This window comes from Ischnura elegans, chromosome X (assembly GCF_921293095.1).
Source record: "Ischnura elegans chromosome X, ioIscEleg1.1, whole genome shotgun sequence".
In the NCBI taxonomy this organism is placed as follows: Eukaryota; Metazoa; Arthropoda; class Insecta; order Odonata; family Coenagrionidae; genus Ischnura; species Ischnura elegans.
The window spans coordinates 49,089,604-49,107,314 of record NC_060259.1 but is presented as its reverse complement, the minus strand read 5'-3'; the positions used below and the strand labels follow the sequence as shown (position 1 = coordinate 49,107,314).

Genomic DNA, 17,711 nt, shown 5'->3' with positions numbered 1-17,711 from the left:
AAATTTTCTGGCGCAAGAGGTTTATTAACCGATCTTTATAGGGTTTTTTGCGCTGATTTCAAATATGTAAATAGTTTTTCTCCATCACCCTCAGTTTTCGTGTGATTCACCGAAACGTCCCGAAAATCCCGAAAAATCTGGTTTCATGCACCAATATACACTTGAAAGGACATAACTTCCACCCTAGTTATCGTAGAGCAATGAAACAAAGACCAGTGCACTTGTCATACTGTACGCGTGAATTGAGACTACATTTCATTCCGTCGTCAGGGTTGGTACCCGGGGACCACAATGTCAAAAAATGCAATTTTGGTAAACACGATTTTTGGCGCAAGAGGTTCATTTGCTGATCCTAATAGGGTTCTCCGCGCTGATTTCAAATATGTAATTAGTTTTTCTTCATCACCCTCAGTTTTAGAAAAGCTTGCATATTTATAGAAATATGCAAGTATGTAAGAAAGTATCATATTACCTTAAAATGCTGTGGAGATGGATTTCCTTCTGTATTTCGCATCTTTCACATCTCCCTTCAGTGTCCAACAGTAATCAGCAACCATTCTTGCATTCCACTGTCCCTGATACCTCTTCTCCATAACACTTATATCTTGGTGGAACCGCTCAACATGCTCGTCACTTACGGCACCAAGGTTGTCAGGAAAAAAGTCCAGATGCGAGTCCAAAAAATGAATTTTCAGCGACATGTTGCACCCCATGTCTTTGTACGATTGCAACATTTCTGCTACAATGTATCGGAAGTTCTCTGCTTTAGTATTCCCCAGAAAATTCCATATCACACTTTTCAGTGCCCCCCAAGCTGTTATTTCCACCGGGTGTAACCCATCCTCGAACATTTGGTCACCCTTCAAAATTCTTATCTGGGGTCCCACGAAAATTCCCTCTTTGATTTTGGCGTCACTTACCCGAGAAAATAGTGTCTTCAAATGGCGAAATGCATCTGAATTTCTGTCCATAGCCCTCACAAAGTTCTTGACCACGCAATATTTTTCTGTCCAGGAATTGGTGATTGCCGTGGTGGCCATTCCTTTCTGAGGTAATGTTGTGTCTTGTCTCTGCTATCCCATTCACATAGGAAGCAGCAAAATTTGGTATAGCCTCCTTGGGGCCCAGTTAATAAGGCAACAACCTTTAAATCGCAACACACCATCCATTTATATCTATCATATTGAATTGTGTCCAAAAGAAATTTCATGTTTTCATAAGTTTCTTTCACGTGAGTAGCATAAGCTACAGGCACAGAGGGAAATGTGTTCCCGTTGTGCAACAGCACAGCCTTCAAACTCGTTTTTGACGAGTCGATGAATAGTCTCCATTCACTCGTTTTATGTCCATGGCCAGGTTCATCCATCACATACTCAATGTTGTTGCAGTAAACCAGACCATTTGCTTCAGAATAGAAATTTTGGAATTTGGAAAGCACGCGCTACCGATCAAAGGACATACGATACAACCACACGGGACTCAACTGCTGTGACTTGTCAGAACAGGTCGTCAGCTACAGGACACACTGACACCTCGTGCGGGCAATTGCAGAAACAGCAGTCATTGTAATCGTATAGCGGTGCTGCCACCTGGCGTTTGCTACTGAAATGACGGTGATTCAGACGAGCGAGTGTGGTCAACAATGACTGACAACCCTACTACAGTGGGAATGTTTGCGATTTTAAAGCACGCGCTCCGATCCACTACTCACGACACAGCCCTGCTTAATACAATACGAGCGATAAAATTGACAATACTAAAAAAATAAATATATATATCACTGGGCGTCCAGAAAGTTCGCTTTTTCAGGAACAAAATTGCATTTTTTGACATTGTGGTCCCCGGGTACCTACCCTGACGATGTATAATGGAACGAAATGTAGTCTCAATTCACGCGTACAGTATGACAAGTGCACTGGCCTTTGTTTCATTGCTCTACGATAACTAGGGTGGAAGTTATGTCCTTTTAAGTGTATATTGGTGCATGAAACCAGATTTTTCGGGATTTTCGGGACGTTTCGGTGAATCACGCGAAAACTGAGGGTGATGGAGAAAAACTATTTACACGTTTGAAATCAGCGCGAAAAAACCCTATAAAGATCGGTTAATGAACCTCTTGCGCCAAAAATCGTGTTTACCAGTGTAATTAATCGTAAATGAAAGCAGGGTATTTCAGGGTATTTTATATTTATAATGTTGGTATGCCGAGAATATAATGAGAAATGTAACAAGGACATTGATAAAATATTTCACATTTTTATATGAGAGAAAAGATCAAATAGATGAAAAAAAATTTGTGCGTTGGCTTCATATTTCTATTACAAAAATGCAAAATTTCAACAAAAATATTCAAAATGATAGATCATATTACATTGCAATCATTAAAAAAGTGGTATTCTTAAAAATTCCAGGCTTTATTAATTATAAATGGAAAGGATTAGTAAACAGTTTTTTTTCGGAAAACATTTAATAGACGGTGGGAATTTGATACAACCCTCGAGTTGACGAAGACAAGCCTCAGCTAACTAGGTCACTCAAAAAACCTTATTCATCATATTAATGTACACCCTTTTTGATTGATTTTAAATACTTTTTTTAAACAGGAGAATGTGATATAATGTCGTATGGAGGTCTATTCCTTTTCAATTTTTTTCGAATAATAATAATAATATGTATCAATAATTCTGTATTTCAATGAATTTGATATTATAGTATATCATAGAAAATAGAAGTTAATTACGTGCTTACTGGATAGTTTTTATCTGCATGTCCATTCAAATATTATAAAATTGAGTTTTAAATGTCATGATAATTATCTACGAGCTATAATATACGTACGCTACTGTACAGCCGCTGGCGTTACTTCGTGGAAATATTTTATCTTAAAATCGTTCAGGAAAGTTTTTGCTTGGCAATTACTCCGCGTAACTCCATGAATATATTTTTAAAAAGTGGATCCGGGTGTAATGCAAATTGCTTTTTCAGCAAGTTAGTCTAAATAACTCTATACTGTATCATAACGATGAACGCATGCACGAAATATGCTTGAGGAAATAGCATACACATAGTATGTAATCACTTGAGCATAAGATTCTTATGAAAGTAATGTTTTTATCGATGGTTAATATAATAGGGTATCAGCTGTCAACTTGTATTTTGGTACTTATATAGATACAAAGCCAGTTAAGCCACTTCAGATTTTTATCTCTTTGGGGGATTTGATGTTTTAAGTGGTAAAGTTAGGGGTAAATATTGGTAAACGTTATCTATACATTAAGTACAGTAAGTTCTTGCAAGTTTCTTTAACGTTCTATTTTAAGTGAATTGTTTTCCGCTTAGTCCTTCCATACTGGTGAATAAGAATTTATCTTGAAAGTCCCCTAGTCAAATAATAATGGGAAATAATTCAGCCTGTTTATCATAACATTGGATTATATTGTACCTTGTTGCTAAATTAAATTTGGAATCTTTTTCTTTTCCAGACCAAAAGCATTTGATGCTTCCATCAGGTGACCTGTATGTTCTCAACGCTAATCCTTCCGATGGATATAGTAGCTATAGATGCAGAACCCTGCACAAATTGACCGGTATAACTCAAGAAAGCTCTACAGCAGGAAAAGTGGTTGTCACCGGTATGTATTTATTTGTCGTTCTCATATTTATGACATTGATTTATCAGTTATGATATTTATTTGTTGTTGTATTTTTGTTAAGCAAAAATAAAATATTTTTTGTTATTTCAACTTAGGTCAAGTCCTAGATAATTGATGTTTCACGTGTTTTTTATTGTGATGAACAAGAAATGAACATGTATCAATTCATGGAAAGCAATTTGGATCTATTTTAATATAATTTAAGCGCCAACGATTGATAGCATGGCATATACAAATTGCTCAATAGATAAATACATAATATCTTACAGGAATATCACATTAATTACGAAGTGTGGTATATGGCTAAGGCTTGATTCTTGAGTCATAAATAAGGTTATTTAAGTGGATTAATTCCATACTATTGTATGTATTCCTTTAAGAGAAGTATCAAATAGGCCAGTTGCGTGATAAATAATAAATGAAAATTATCTCGCTTTTATTTTTCCTAACCCGTAACAGCTTCAAAACGGCTTTTTGTCCAGGTCTCATTTAAAATGCACTTAAGTGTGGAACCAGTGTAATATAATTTGACATGAATATTACTAAAGAACTATTTGTTAAGTATTATTGCATTTGAAATAGCTGCCAACTAAGTGGTGTAAATGATACCAAAGACGGATGGCTGGCATTTTAATATCTAGCTCTGAAGTTGATGAACGCCTAATTTTTTTTTACCTGCAAAAAGAACAAAGTTACTTGATACCAAATTGACGGCATCACTCGCGAGATAGCTCCTGGTGGTGAGTGATTTTTGTTCTTTTTTATGCAAGTAATAAGCTGGGAAATTCTTTCCTGGGATGCCTTTTAACGCAAGTTTTTATGCCAACACCTCCTCTTCGAGGGTAGGATCTCTCCACTCACCGCTCATAAAGTCGAGGAGAGCCGGAGTGGCTGTTTCGACGTGCGCGCATAACTGAATTTGCTCCCTCGGATCGGCGGACGCATCGCCAGTCTTTTGACGGCGCACCCGAGAGCACAAAAATAGTTGCTTTTCACGGAAGCACCAAGTGGCCTAATGATGAAAAAATACCTTACTGAAATTGTATCGCGTCTGCAGTCCCAACGGCCTCTCATATTTTCGCCCCACCCCGCCTGTCTCGCAATTTAATTGTGCACTCGTAAGGCGACTGCTCTACTCCTCCCTTCCTTTCCCTTTGATGAGTGCCGTCACGGAGAGGCATCTCTCCGAGCCATCGACTTAAAAACACTCCGTGCACTCATGGTTTCGCGGAAGATGGCCCGCAGAAAAAAAAAACGACGCGAGCGGCGAAATGGGTCGAGCGGGAAGTGCCAGCGGCTCGTGGGAGATGGGAAGGCGCGTTTTACGCCGCTGGTTTTCGGAGGCGAACGAGGAAAAATGTGCGTTGCGAAGATACGGAGAGGAGCGGAGTGGCTGAGCGAGCTATTGACGGGCGACACATGGTTCCGCGGATCGGCAAAGTGACGTGGCAAAGAGGCTTCCTTGCGGGCCTCGAGACATTCTCCGACTGCTTCCGGTGCGGCCCCAGGGAATGCGAGGGAAAGCGACATTCAGCCTCCCGGCAGTGATGTCGCCGCAAGCATTGTCTCCCACTGCACCACTCTCAAGTGGGCTCATATCCTCAGGGCTTGCCCGAAAACCTTTTCTTTGAAGTCTTTGCTCCGCACACACAGGTGGCTAAGACACGTCTATAGAAGTAAAACATGAGCTGTTGCACCTGCTATCCAAGTTAGGGACTCAGGAGTTAAAAAGTTTTGCCTATCCTTCTTACTTGGTTGGGAAAGCTCTAAAAGGTTTTCCGGAATTGGAAGTTTTTTAATCCTGTTCCAAAGAGACGTTACGTGAAGTGACATTTCCACGTGTTGGAGTGACCCGAAATAATTCAATTGGCTGTTATCCCTTCATGTGCGGCTTTACCTACCAATCGTTATTTTTCCTTTCTGTTTTGATGGAAAGTTTACCTTTAAAAAAATTGTGCTCCAAAAATTGAAGCAGCTTGAAAAATACTTAAATTTGATGGACTACATTTGTATTTTAATGCTTGAAGATACTTGAATTGAAAAGGAGTAATGATGGGCGATCTGCTCCGATATCATATCATATAGAAGCCAATCATATAGAAGGTATCCTCTGGTGTCATACAGAAGCCAATTGCACTTGTTGCAATCTTTAATTAAAAAGATTGACGAGAGAGGGTAAAGGATTTAAATTTTAACGTCTTTATAAAATTATACACTAAAATTATGCAAATTATTAAAGGACTATTTGAAATAATATGTCCCAAAGGCTCTTTTCACTTTTCCTTCATAAGTTCAAAAACAATATTAATTCACTTTTTGGAAATTTTCCAAGGTATTGAATTGCTTACTACAAAATCGCATAACTCATTCAGTCACCTTTCAAAAACAGTTACTACGTTCGATAAAATTCGTGATAGTATCTAAATTCAATTTTGATGTACATTTGATTCGTGATTTAAATGCATAATGAAGTATGCTCCTCGATAGATATTTATGATAGCTTCCTACCTGCATGAGTGTGACGCAGTACACGTTTGATTCGCGTTCGTTGATTCCAGCACTGTGATTTTAAAATCCAAAAATATTTTGTGCTTATTTTTTGAGAATGTGGTAAACAGAAAGTGATTGAGTATGTAAAGCAATATATGCACAATATTTACGGCTCGGTTAATCACTTAAGGGAAGTAGATCTGTCTACATCCAGCTGATACCACTTGACCTAGGGCCTCAATCGCTTAGGTCGGATGGAGAGAAGAATGATGTGCGTGCTCAAATCACTTGGAGGAGAAGATTGGTCTGGAACCAGGGAATGTGGGAGCTGGGACGAGGAAAACGGGAAGCACTTATTCAGGGTATCATACAATTGCTCACTCCTCAGGTTTTCTCGGCTTACCTGTATCTATCCACGAGCTCCCGTAGTCTGGTCGAAAGTTAAACGAATATCTATGGAGGCAGCTAGCGAACTTCACCTACAATACTCTAATTCATTGCTCGAATCACCAATGAATTTATATCTAGCTTGGGCATGCTGAGGAAATCATGTTTTTTATCACCTATCCAATATTGCGTCCCTATTCAGTGCAACACATTCATTTTTCTGAGTTGGAGTTGAGCATAGCCTTACCAATAAAGTATAATTACCTAATGCCTTTAAATATAAAGATTTCTCCTAAATTGCTCCTTAAAAGTCGGCTTTTGTTAATCTATTTCAAAAAAAAATTATTAGACCATCATTATTATAGAATACTAAATTTCTCTATTGTATCTACTTACAGGAGACGTAGCCTACAATATAAAAATCAATATATATGAATAACTCTTACATTCATGGCCTAGTAAGAAAAATTTCAGCATCACAGCAAAAAAATAGAGCGTATATTTTCTGCTCAAATTCTTAATATCCCTCTTTAAAGTCTTGCCAGTGCCTCCTCGTAGAAAATTTAATTCCAAATTACTCATGTTCCTCATAGTCATCTGTTGAGAGGAATATTTGTAAAGAAGTATTTTTACATGGATACCTTAATTACGTGAGAGGTAGCAGCTCACTGTTTTAATGAAAAGTTGCATAACACATTTTAATAACACTCTTTTTCTTCTTTTCGTGATATGCTGCCAATAATTTTGGAAAATACTTCTAATTTACCCGAAAATAGCATGCTTCGGCAGTAGTATGGTTTTTCCTCTTTTATACTTGTTGAATTTCAGTATTGTTTCAGTCAAACAGTAACTATGGACAATTATTTTTTGTGTTCAAACTGGTGATGACAAGTAACAATTAGATGCTCCATATGTATCCATATATTTGCACGTGAAGCGCAATTGTAAATAGGGAAAAGAATTGTTTAGCTCTAATAAATTGTAGATAATCATTAGAGCTGAATATTTTTTTAATTAATTCATTGTTGTAAGGTATTTTACCTTGAAGGGGCTATTTTCATCAGCATATATTGGAATCTCCGTGATAAAAATCACCACTTCAAATTTTCAATTAATAAAAACCTTTGTCATTGATTGGTGATTGTAATTCCCTCACTTGCCTCAGTACCTTTCTTTTCGTATTCTATGTTTGAATTATAATCAGTCAGACAGTCATCATTTTTTAATTGAATGAAAATTAAACTATATTTTTCCACATAAAATATTTATTAGATCACTACCATGGTTTCAATAGGCTTGAGGATGACGCAGTGCGTTGAAACCATGGTAGTTATCTAATTAATAATACTTTATGTGGAAAAACATACTTTAATTTTCATTCAATATGAATTAATTCATAAAGTAACGCCTCAAACCATCAACTTAATTTTTTTTAATTTTCAGATGACTTGTTAAATCGCACGTAACTACGCTGAGTGGTGATTTTATCGAAGACTTTTTTTTAACCTTGAGATAGAAAATAAAACTATTGGTAATTTAGTTGCAGAATGTAAATTCTAAGAACGTGAGTATTTTCAAAATTGCCTTACGAACGGAAATTTGTTTAGATACAAGCCATATCCTCATATGAACTCCGTGGGTGTGACGGATTTTAACGATAGATAAATTCCATGCCGCGAGAATCAGGTCAAGTGACCGCTAACATACGACCTAGCTTTGGATTCACGGCATAATTTGATATTCGCCTGCGTTCTATCAACAAGAAGGAGATGCCGTGCTCTCGTGGTATTTCCAATACGCGAAGCAGCCGTTTTAGGCGCAGCTATGCACAAGGAATTCCTTTGGTCACTCTCAACTCCCAGTTTTCTCGCCCGATGGGACCAACAAACGACTCGAAGCATAATCTCGCCGTCCTTTCTCGTGCTATCTATGATAGCTCCACCTATGTGTGAAAGCATATCAATTCATTATCCTCCGTTTTAGTCATCCTCGTTGCCTTTCATCGAGACGCCTTCCGAATCAATTTAATCTCTTGTCCTCGCCAGATGTACTTTGTCAAAATATTTTTGTTTTGTCATAGAAAACTTGGGGGAGTAATTTTAATTTTCGACTCATCGACAGTAAATGAAATTGTCAAGTGATTAGAAAAGGGTGTTAAAATAGGTGAAGTCACCAGGTCACGCCATAATCGGCGATTGCCTCACCCTCTTCCGCTATTCAGTGAGCGATTCAGATACTATACCTGATATCGGAAGAATTCACGGGTTGTTCTGAGTGATCGAAACATTCTGATATATACATCTCGTCCCACCTTTTTTGCGCATTTCTTCTGCATTAGGCATATCCATAAAATGAATGTCAAAATCATATTTGAAATTTTACTGCGTTGACTGTATTTGTTGCCTTAAATATTGCTGCGGGTTCACTTTGCATGTAGTAAAGGCATTGGAAAATTAAACGTATTTGATAAAGAAAGATAGGCAACATTCAGAAAAGTCAGCGATTGGAAGATATTTTAAGACAGCAATTCATTTTTTTACATTTAAGTGCATATAAATAAAGTGTAATTATTTGCTTACCTAAAATAATTACCTGCCAAATCCGCAATAAAACAAGACAACAATAATAAGTCTCAATCGAAAGAGTGGAATCATCTTTCAATCGTAACCGGAGGTCCATAAAGTAAAGATAAATACCATATCCTTCACAGAAATATTGACTAGTGGAATAAGCATCCCGAAGAATAATTTAGTTTCAATCTAAAAGCGCAATTATCCTCAATATTGCAAAACTAAGGAAATTTGTGGTCTTTCCGTAATCCTGTGGTCTTTTTGTGTAACTTGTAGCATAATTTTGCTTAATTTTAGTAATGATTTTTTAAGTATACTCAATTGCATCTTTCAGTCTGAATAAATTAACGTGATACCGCAGGATTGTATTCTGTACTGGTGTTACTTATACTGCATGTTTCCAATATGTTCCGATGGTTAATGTGACCTTTCGTGATATCATTGCAGAGCCGAAAGGGCCCGTGCCACCTCGCCTCAACGAGAAGAGCTCCGCCGTGATTGGTCGACGCGGCGAGGACGCCGTGATCCCATGCACGGCCCAGGGGCATCCCACTCCCAGCTACTGGTGAGCATGAGTTCAAATTTTACCTTGTCCATCCCATTTGCCCTAACTGTCTGATAAAAGGAAATCTCCATTTTAGTGAAGCATTTTGTACGCGGTTCTTTTGATTTAAATATCGTCTTTTAAATGTTAAGCTAGGAAAAACAGGTGTAAAAGAAGCATTAAATTTTAAAATACTAAGCCATTCATACTGATGAATTATTGTTTAAATTTAAGTCCATCTTTCATGCCAATAAAGCAAAGCATCGTAAAACTGGTACCATAAAAGTAGAATAGTATACGTATCTCTCATACGGATGCAAACTTTTATCCAAATCATTCGCATAAAATAGGTCTCTGAAAGAAAACGCAGTGTTAAACTGAATCTTCGTAGTCATACTTATGTAATCAATTGGACAGATAATGGCCAGTTTTTACGAGTTAAGCTTGGAGAGAGCTTTCTTACCCAGTCTTTGAGAAGCAAATGTAGCTTTTCATGGCATATAAGGATATTTTTTGTTAAAACATGAAATGGCACCATTTAAAACGCCAAGATGTTACCACCCTGGTAATTAAATGTCCGTGCATTAGGTGTTTGACGTTAATCCAGGTGGCTTTCATATTCTTCCGCAATTAAAAATTGCAAAATGACATGATCAAATTCCAAGAATAGTTTATTCATGGTTTTAATAGTCTTTCATTGAACTGAACACCTTTTTTGTAAAATGACGCCATTATTTAAATTATGTTACTGAACGTAAAATTCTTCTTCGGATGCAATAAATTGAATGCGTTTTGAGAGCAAAAATTGTCCCATAACGGAAACTCACGACCCTAGATTTTATTCTCCTTGATAGCATCTTATGATTTATGACGAGATGGCTCTCGCAGTTATAGCCGCTGAAATGTGATAAAATGTGCCCCGCATCACCTTGCTCTTGTTCCCGTCGTACCACTGAGGGTGTGATTTTATGCAGAGATGGGTGCTTGGGTAAAAGATAAGGCTTATCTGGGGAATGTTCGACTGTGGAATATATTCTTGCCCTTGTGGGATATGGCCATGGTGTCGATTGATGCAGAGCATTGACCCGTAGGTCTTCTCTTGAGAAGGGACGCAGAATGAACATTTCCTTAGTCTGCAGAACGGAATGGAGATGATCTATGGGTTCCGGACCTCGGTAGGAAAAATGCATAAATTCTATTTAGTGGCAGAAAACTAAAAACCAGCCGAAATATCACGGGGTCCGCATGGTTAGTTTTCTTTAACATTTAAACTCGGTAGTTACATAAAAATGAAATAGTATAACATTTTTGTGTTCAATGTTTGAATTTATAATGAAAATGAGTTATATTTTCAAGTTTATTTTCAAAGAAAAAGGGATCTACTGCTCTATAATTCGACGCCATGGAAATATCTTACGTTCTTAGATAATTGATGCAGTGTCCATGCATTTGATTCAATCATCTACTTACCTTGAGTAGTATATGCTTCATCATCATTATCACTGGTCAACAATCCCAGGATTGGTTTGACGCAGCTCTCCACTCAATTCTCCTATCAGCTAATCTTTTCACACCTACGTATTTCTTCTCTTTCACATCTCTCTTTACTTGTTCCATATATTTTGTTCGAGGTCTTCCTTTTCCATTCTTGCCTTCCACTTGTCCTTCAACGATTGTCTTCATCAGGCCATCATGTCTCAAGATGTGGCCTATAAGGTTGTTCCGTCTTCTTATTAAGGCTTTCATGAGGCTTCTCTTTTCTCCTACTCTTCTTAGGACTTCCTCGTTACTAACTCGGTCGTTCCATTTAGTTTTCATCATTCCTCTGTAGAACCACATTTTGAAGGCCTCTATCCTTGCTTTCTCCACTGCGGTCATTGTCCATGCCTCACTTCTGTATAGGAGTATACTCCAAATGTAGGTTCTTATAAAGAGTTTCTTTACTTCGATATTTAAGTTTCCCCCTGTAAGCAGGTCTCTCTTTTGGTGGAATGCTCTCTTCGCCTGGGCTATTGTGCTGATAGTTTCTTTCTTACTTCTCCCGTCACTAGTTATCTTGCTTCCCAAATAACCGAATTCATCCACCTCTATCATTTTTTGCTTCCCTATTTTGATGTGTAGTCTTATTAAATGCACAATGGAGTTAATACTTTCACTTACATTGAAATCCTAAGAGTGTGTAGAAGGGGAATTCGATAACAAATAAGGCGGAGCCTGTAATGCGCGAACCGGTGACAGGATGGTAATTTTGGCGTGTGCAACGAGGCGTGGGTCCGACCAGAGTGTGGGAGCGCACAGCCCGTCGCTAGAGGGCACGCCTGCACGCCAATTGCAAGGAGGCTGCATAGAGGAGGCCCAATTCTATCCCATTGAAGGGTGGTCCCAGTTGCCACTTCGGTCGCATTTTAATTGGTTTCCGAAAATGCCCGTGGCGCGGTGATGAGTGGAAAGCGATTCACTTTTTCCTAATATTCGGCAGTGTGGTCCTTTGAAATGCAACGAATGGCATCCAATAGTTATGAATTTGATAAATCACATCATCATGAGTGTAAATTTTGGTTAATACCCCTAGTTATAACTTATTTCCCCTTTAAAATAGGATCAATTTATCCGTCAGCGACGCGAGTGGCGACTATTGTAAACCCATTGAAATACATCTACATCTACATAATACCCTGCGAGCCACCCCTGGGTTGTTTGACAGGGGGTGACCAGTCACCAACATGCAGAATGCAAGAGGACCGCCACATGCACACCGCACGGTCATAGAAATATTACGCACACTAGAAAAATATACATGCTTATTCATAAAAAAAGTTGCTAATGGTTAGTAATTCCTAGAGCATATACATGCAAGGTTAGAACTATGAAAAAACATGCAATGAGTGATCTTAGCGAGTGACGCCATTGTTCCTATCAATTCAGACAACGTTGCTATCCTTAATAGTACGAGGGAAGAATGGCATTTTAAATCTCTCTGTTTTGCAGTCTATTTCTTTTATTTTATTCTCATGATCACGTCTACTATAGTACGATGGTAAACGAAGGATATGATTCACGTCGTCTGAGAAAATATCTTCTTCGACGCGGTGATTGACAACACATTTAGAGGCCGACTTAAGGATCCTCTTTTTGTAGTATTCATGGTCACGTGGCTATACAAAGCTAGCTGCAGCATGCGTCCAACGCTGCCAGTAACAGTACAAACAGGGACGTGGAGGCGTCAGAAGAAGAGCAACGGGGTGCTTTAGCTTTTTTCTTGGCTTCTTAGCTTAGCTTTTTAGCGGGTAGCTTTTTTCGTTTTCTGAGAGCAGAAGGTGTAAGGGGAACGGGCATTCATCGACGAATGTCGCATGTGTACGGCGAACACTGCATGTCCCTTGCAAGGGTCAAGGCGTGGCACTAGCGGTTAAGGGATGGAACTGTGTAGCCGATGATTCATGGTCTGGATCACTACACTGCATTACTGGTGACATCGTTCATCTGGTTGATGCAAGCATTAGCCAGGGCCGTCGAGTGACAGTGAAAGCCGTAGCCCCCGTTGTCGGAGTGAGCGTAGGAAGTTTTCACGCAATTAAGAAAGACCCACTATCTTGATTATCTGCAGCGCTATACTTGGGAAGGGAATGAGTTCCTGGAACGAGAGGTGACTGGAGATGAGTCACGGTGTCATCGCTTCGAACAAGAATCATAACGACAGTCCCTCCAGCGGATGCATCCTGAGCCACCACCACTAAAAACAGGCGAAGGCCATCCACACGAGCGCAGGAAAGGGTATGGTTACGTTCTTCTTTGACCAAGAAGGTCCCTTCTGAAAAGCTTCCTTCAGCATGGGACAACAGTGAATGCCCAGTGTTACTCGGAAACCTTGACCACCTTTTGCCAAGCGCTCAAATCAAAACGACCAAGAAAGCTCACCAAGGGGGTCATCCAGCTCCACGACAGTTCAAAGCCTCATATAGCCAACACAGTCGCGGCAATCCTGCAGAAATTCAAATGGGAGGTTTTTCGGCTACCCGTCATGCAATCTAGACTTCTATCCCCGCGATTACGCTATTTTCTGCCCCCTTGAGAGGGATATGAGGGACAAACGATTCACCACGGACGACGACGTCCAGCTGTATGTGCGGAACTGGTACACATCGCAGCCTAGGCAATAATACAGTCATTCACCGCCTTGCGTCACAGTGGGACAAGTACCTCAACAGCCAGGGTCAATGCTTCTAACATAAAGGTACTGGATTCTGTAATAATGCCACTGGCTCGTTTATTTTTGAACGTCAGTAACAGAAATGCACTACTGAAATACATAGTGCAGTGAGTGATTTTATGGAGTCATCGAATCGCCGCGCCAACATAAGGCTGTGATTTGTTTACGGTATTGTTTATTGCATCGGGAATTTTATTTTAATATTTTTTGCATTAGCTCTTAAAGAATTCTCCTTTTTTATTCATCATTTGTAGTGAGAACTTCATTTTCTACAGCAAAATACCTCAGTATTAATTTCCGAGAGAATCATACCGGGTGCAGCTGCGCTAATTGCATATCGTCGTTTGTTTCACATTCAGACATTCTTTATTTTTTGTTTTTGCCTTATATTTCTCTTAACCTAATTAGTTTTCATCCTGATCTCTAGGTACTTGAGAGAGTGTAAAAGGCGAAAAGTAAATGTTCTTCTAAAGCATAAAGTTTAATGACATTGAGATTAATTAATCAATTACTTAAGGTATTCTACCGATTAAAGTAGGTCTCCATGTAGTGCTTATGAATAATTCTGGCGGGCTTTATTCCTTCAGTACTTCCCTCTTCATTTCTAAATTAGGCCCAATCCTTTCCTCTAAACATTACTATTCTCTTCCTTCCTCTCCCTCGTTTACCCAACATTCTACCCTTTTACACTGTTTTCAACATTAACTCCCCGAAGAGTACCCCCTTTGTCCACACCTTCTACTTCCTCCGTATCTTATCTATAAGCTGCTTCTCCTCACCCACCATGTCCAAGACTTCGTCGTTCCTCCTCTTATTCGCGTATTTCACGTTCTCCATTGCTCTCTCCACCTACATCTCGAACACCTCCAGCCTACTCCCGTCCTCTTTCCAGTGTCCAGTTCCAGTGTCCTTCAAGTGTCCACGCTTCCACACAGTAAAGTTTTACACTATAGATCAGACTCTTCGCTAACCTTTTCTATAAGCTCTTGCATGAAAATCCTCTCTTTAGCTCCTTCCTGTAATTGAAGACCTTCTTTGCTAACGCAGTTCTCTTCCTGATGTACTAACTTCTGTATTTGTTGTTTCTCTAATGTTCTGTCAAAATACTTGAAATTCTCAAGTTTATCCCCACATACTCTTACCCTGACTCACATTCCTAGCTCGCGATAATTTATGAAACCGCGTAACCTTGGTCTTCTTGTGATTAATGCTCACGCCGTACTCCTTGCAACGCTTGTCTGACGCGTCTACAAGAGCCTGCAGCCCCTTGCTGACTAGCTAGTTAAAAAATAACACTGGGGATTAATTTTTAACTCATTTTCTATTGGCTTTAATTTTGAGCTGCTGAATGCTAAAGTAGGCACGCTGATTTCAAAACTGTAGTTATTTTTCTTATAATACGTCAAGTTTTTCAATCGCGCCTTATGTGATTGTGACCACACACTGCTAGTTTGAGAGTCGATCACAGGAGAAATCATTGGTCTCCAATATTTTGACATTAGCCTTATCAGACTAATAGCTGACGCATAAGGATACCACCCACAGGTGCATAGCAGTCTAGTTATGCAGGAGATACTGTAGTGAGACGAAGGCACGCAGGCCGACTTTTCTTCTATGGGGGGAGCTTTGGTGTTGTGGGGTCGCATACACGGATATGGTTTTATTGTCAATGCACGCGCACGCATTTGCAAATTTTATTATAACGAATGAGACAAAAAGAGGGATTCTTGTAACTTAAAAATTTTACGTGGTGGATAAAAACTGAGGTTATTTTCTTATTCAGAGGCCAGAAGTTAATCCAAAAAAGTCACACATCTAAGACAAGAAAATAGCTGCTCCCCTGAGTAATCATTCAAAAGAGAATCTCAAAATCTAAGTTAATGATACCCTCATTAAAAATCATAAGCTCCTTGGTATTACACACGGTATTTGATTTGTGTTGCTATAAACTAAGTAATTTTCTGACATTGGACATGAGGTAAATAGACAGTATTGACCTCGCTCATGTGCTAAATACAGACTATCTATGCGTGCCATATTCTGAAGCTTTGATTGATATTTTTTAATCAGAGGCCAAAAGTTAGTAAAAAACAAGTCATAGATCTAAGAAAACGAAATGGCTGTTACCCAGACTAATCATTCAAAAGAAGCTGTCAGAAACTAAGTGCATTTACCACCGATATGCGTTGATTTGTCCTATGCAAACGTTGTATTCGTTACATTTGCAAAATCAACCACCGATAGAGATGTATGTTGCTAGCGACCAAAAACCTGCGTGACAGGGTATGAGAGGGGGAGTTGAAATCAGGATGCGAAATGGAATTCTTTCTCCCGTGGGCAGACCACGTCCATCACAGGAGGGACCGGCCACAAAGGAGTCCCTCCTTTCATACACGGCCGGTGGCGCCTCCCCTGGACCACTCCCCCCGGGAATACCTCCCGTAGAATCTTCCCCGTGCACCTCCCAATCCCCCTTCGTCCGAAGAGAGAGAGAGTCCGACTTCCATTTCATTAGCGCCGCCGTGGTATTGTTCTTGCGGCCACCGCCCCCGCTGGTCCCCGCTCTGGAAGCGCCGAGCACTCGCACGCTGCCCGTCAAACGAAACCTTTTACGGCCCTCTGCGATCAATGTCCGCTCAATTTCGCCCCAATGTTCCCTATCCCTCTCATCTCACTCTGCGGGCGCGGTGGGGGGTTAGGAACGAGGAGGATGAGGGGTCTGGGGGGGCGAAGATGAGGCCCCAGGGTGGAGGAGGGGGCTGCGGGGGCGGGAGGGGTTGCCATATATCACGAGTGATGATTGGATGATGACGTGTGGCTTTGGTCCCGCTGGTGTTGTGACGAGATCATTCAGTGGGTGGGATTAGGATTGGGTGGTGGTTCGACGAATCGATTTTCTAGTGGAAGTAAGAGAGTATATTAATTTCATTTTGTAAGATTTTTCATGTTATCAACTTGAAATATGGCCTCAATAAAGTTGTTTCAACAAAATAAAGAACAAATATGTAATAATTTGTTTTCTGTGTTATATTTATATATTTGTAATTCGATGTAATTAGACAAAAGATAAGTGGTTAACGACATTTTGTACGTATGTATTCATTTCGTTTGATGAGATTTTTCATGATATCAGCTTGCGATGTAGCCTTGCTAACGATGTATCGGCAAGATTAAGAACATATATGTTATAACCATTTTTTCTCGTAATATTTATGCATATTTTCAGTTGAAATTTACCGCATTTAACATAGGAAAGCACATAGTAAATATTTCGGGAGATGTCTCTCTCGCTCATTCATGAAAACAGGTAGATAGTGAATTGCATCACGAGGTTTTACAGAATAATTGCGTGTGAGCAGAGGTATACCTAGTGAATAAAGACTAATGAAGGAAGGCGGTATTTCAAGAATTTAGTTGTTCCAGGGATTTACCGTGCATTTTTGGACACGAAAGATTTCCGTGCTATCAGCTTGCGAGTTGAAAATATATATTTTTTTGAAGTTTCTTATCCCATGAATATAACTTTCCTTCTTTTTATTACTATTTACACTAATAAAATGCTTAAAGTAATACTTTGGTGAACATGAATGTTGTTTTGTGACTCATGAATTGAGCTGCGTGTCTAGTTTGAGGCATGAAACTTAAGCACTGGAATTATTCGCATTTTAATAGGATCAATAGATGATCGCTGTTGTAATTAGATGCAATTGTTAGTAAGTAGGCAAAACATTAGTGATCAAAGACATTAATCAGGTGCACCGGACTGTCGTGGTAGATTTATTGATAGTGATTGTAAATCTGCATGCGGTATGATAATACCCTGTACAGGAATGACGCTGGATGCAACAAATTGTGAT

At 39.3% G+C, this 17,711-nt stretch overlaps 1 protein-coding gene across 2 annotated transcripts in view; it reads left to right on the top strand.

The window, feature by feature from the left end:
* The window catches only part of LOC124171419 (Down syndrome cell adhesion molecule-like protein Dscam2), a 578,614-nt gene that overhangs the window by 365,745 nt on the left and 195,158 nt on the right, over positions 1-17,711 (top strand). For both annotated transcript variants that reach the window (XM_046550593.1, XM_046550594.1), the window contains exons 4-5: positions 3,483-3,632; positions 9,548-9,665. In XM_046550593.1, coding sequence (XP_046406549.1) covers positions 3,483-3,632; positions 9,548-9,665 — 268 coding nt within the window. The remainder of the gene's footprint in view (positions 1-3,482; positions 3,633-9,547; positions 9,666-17,711) is intronic.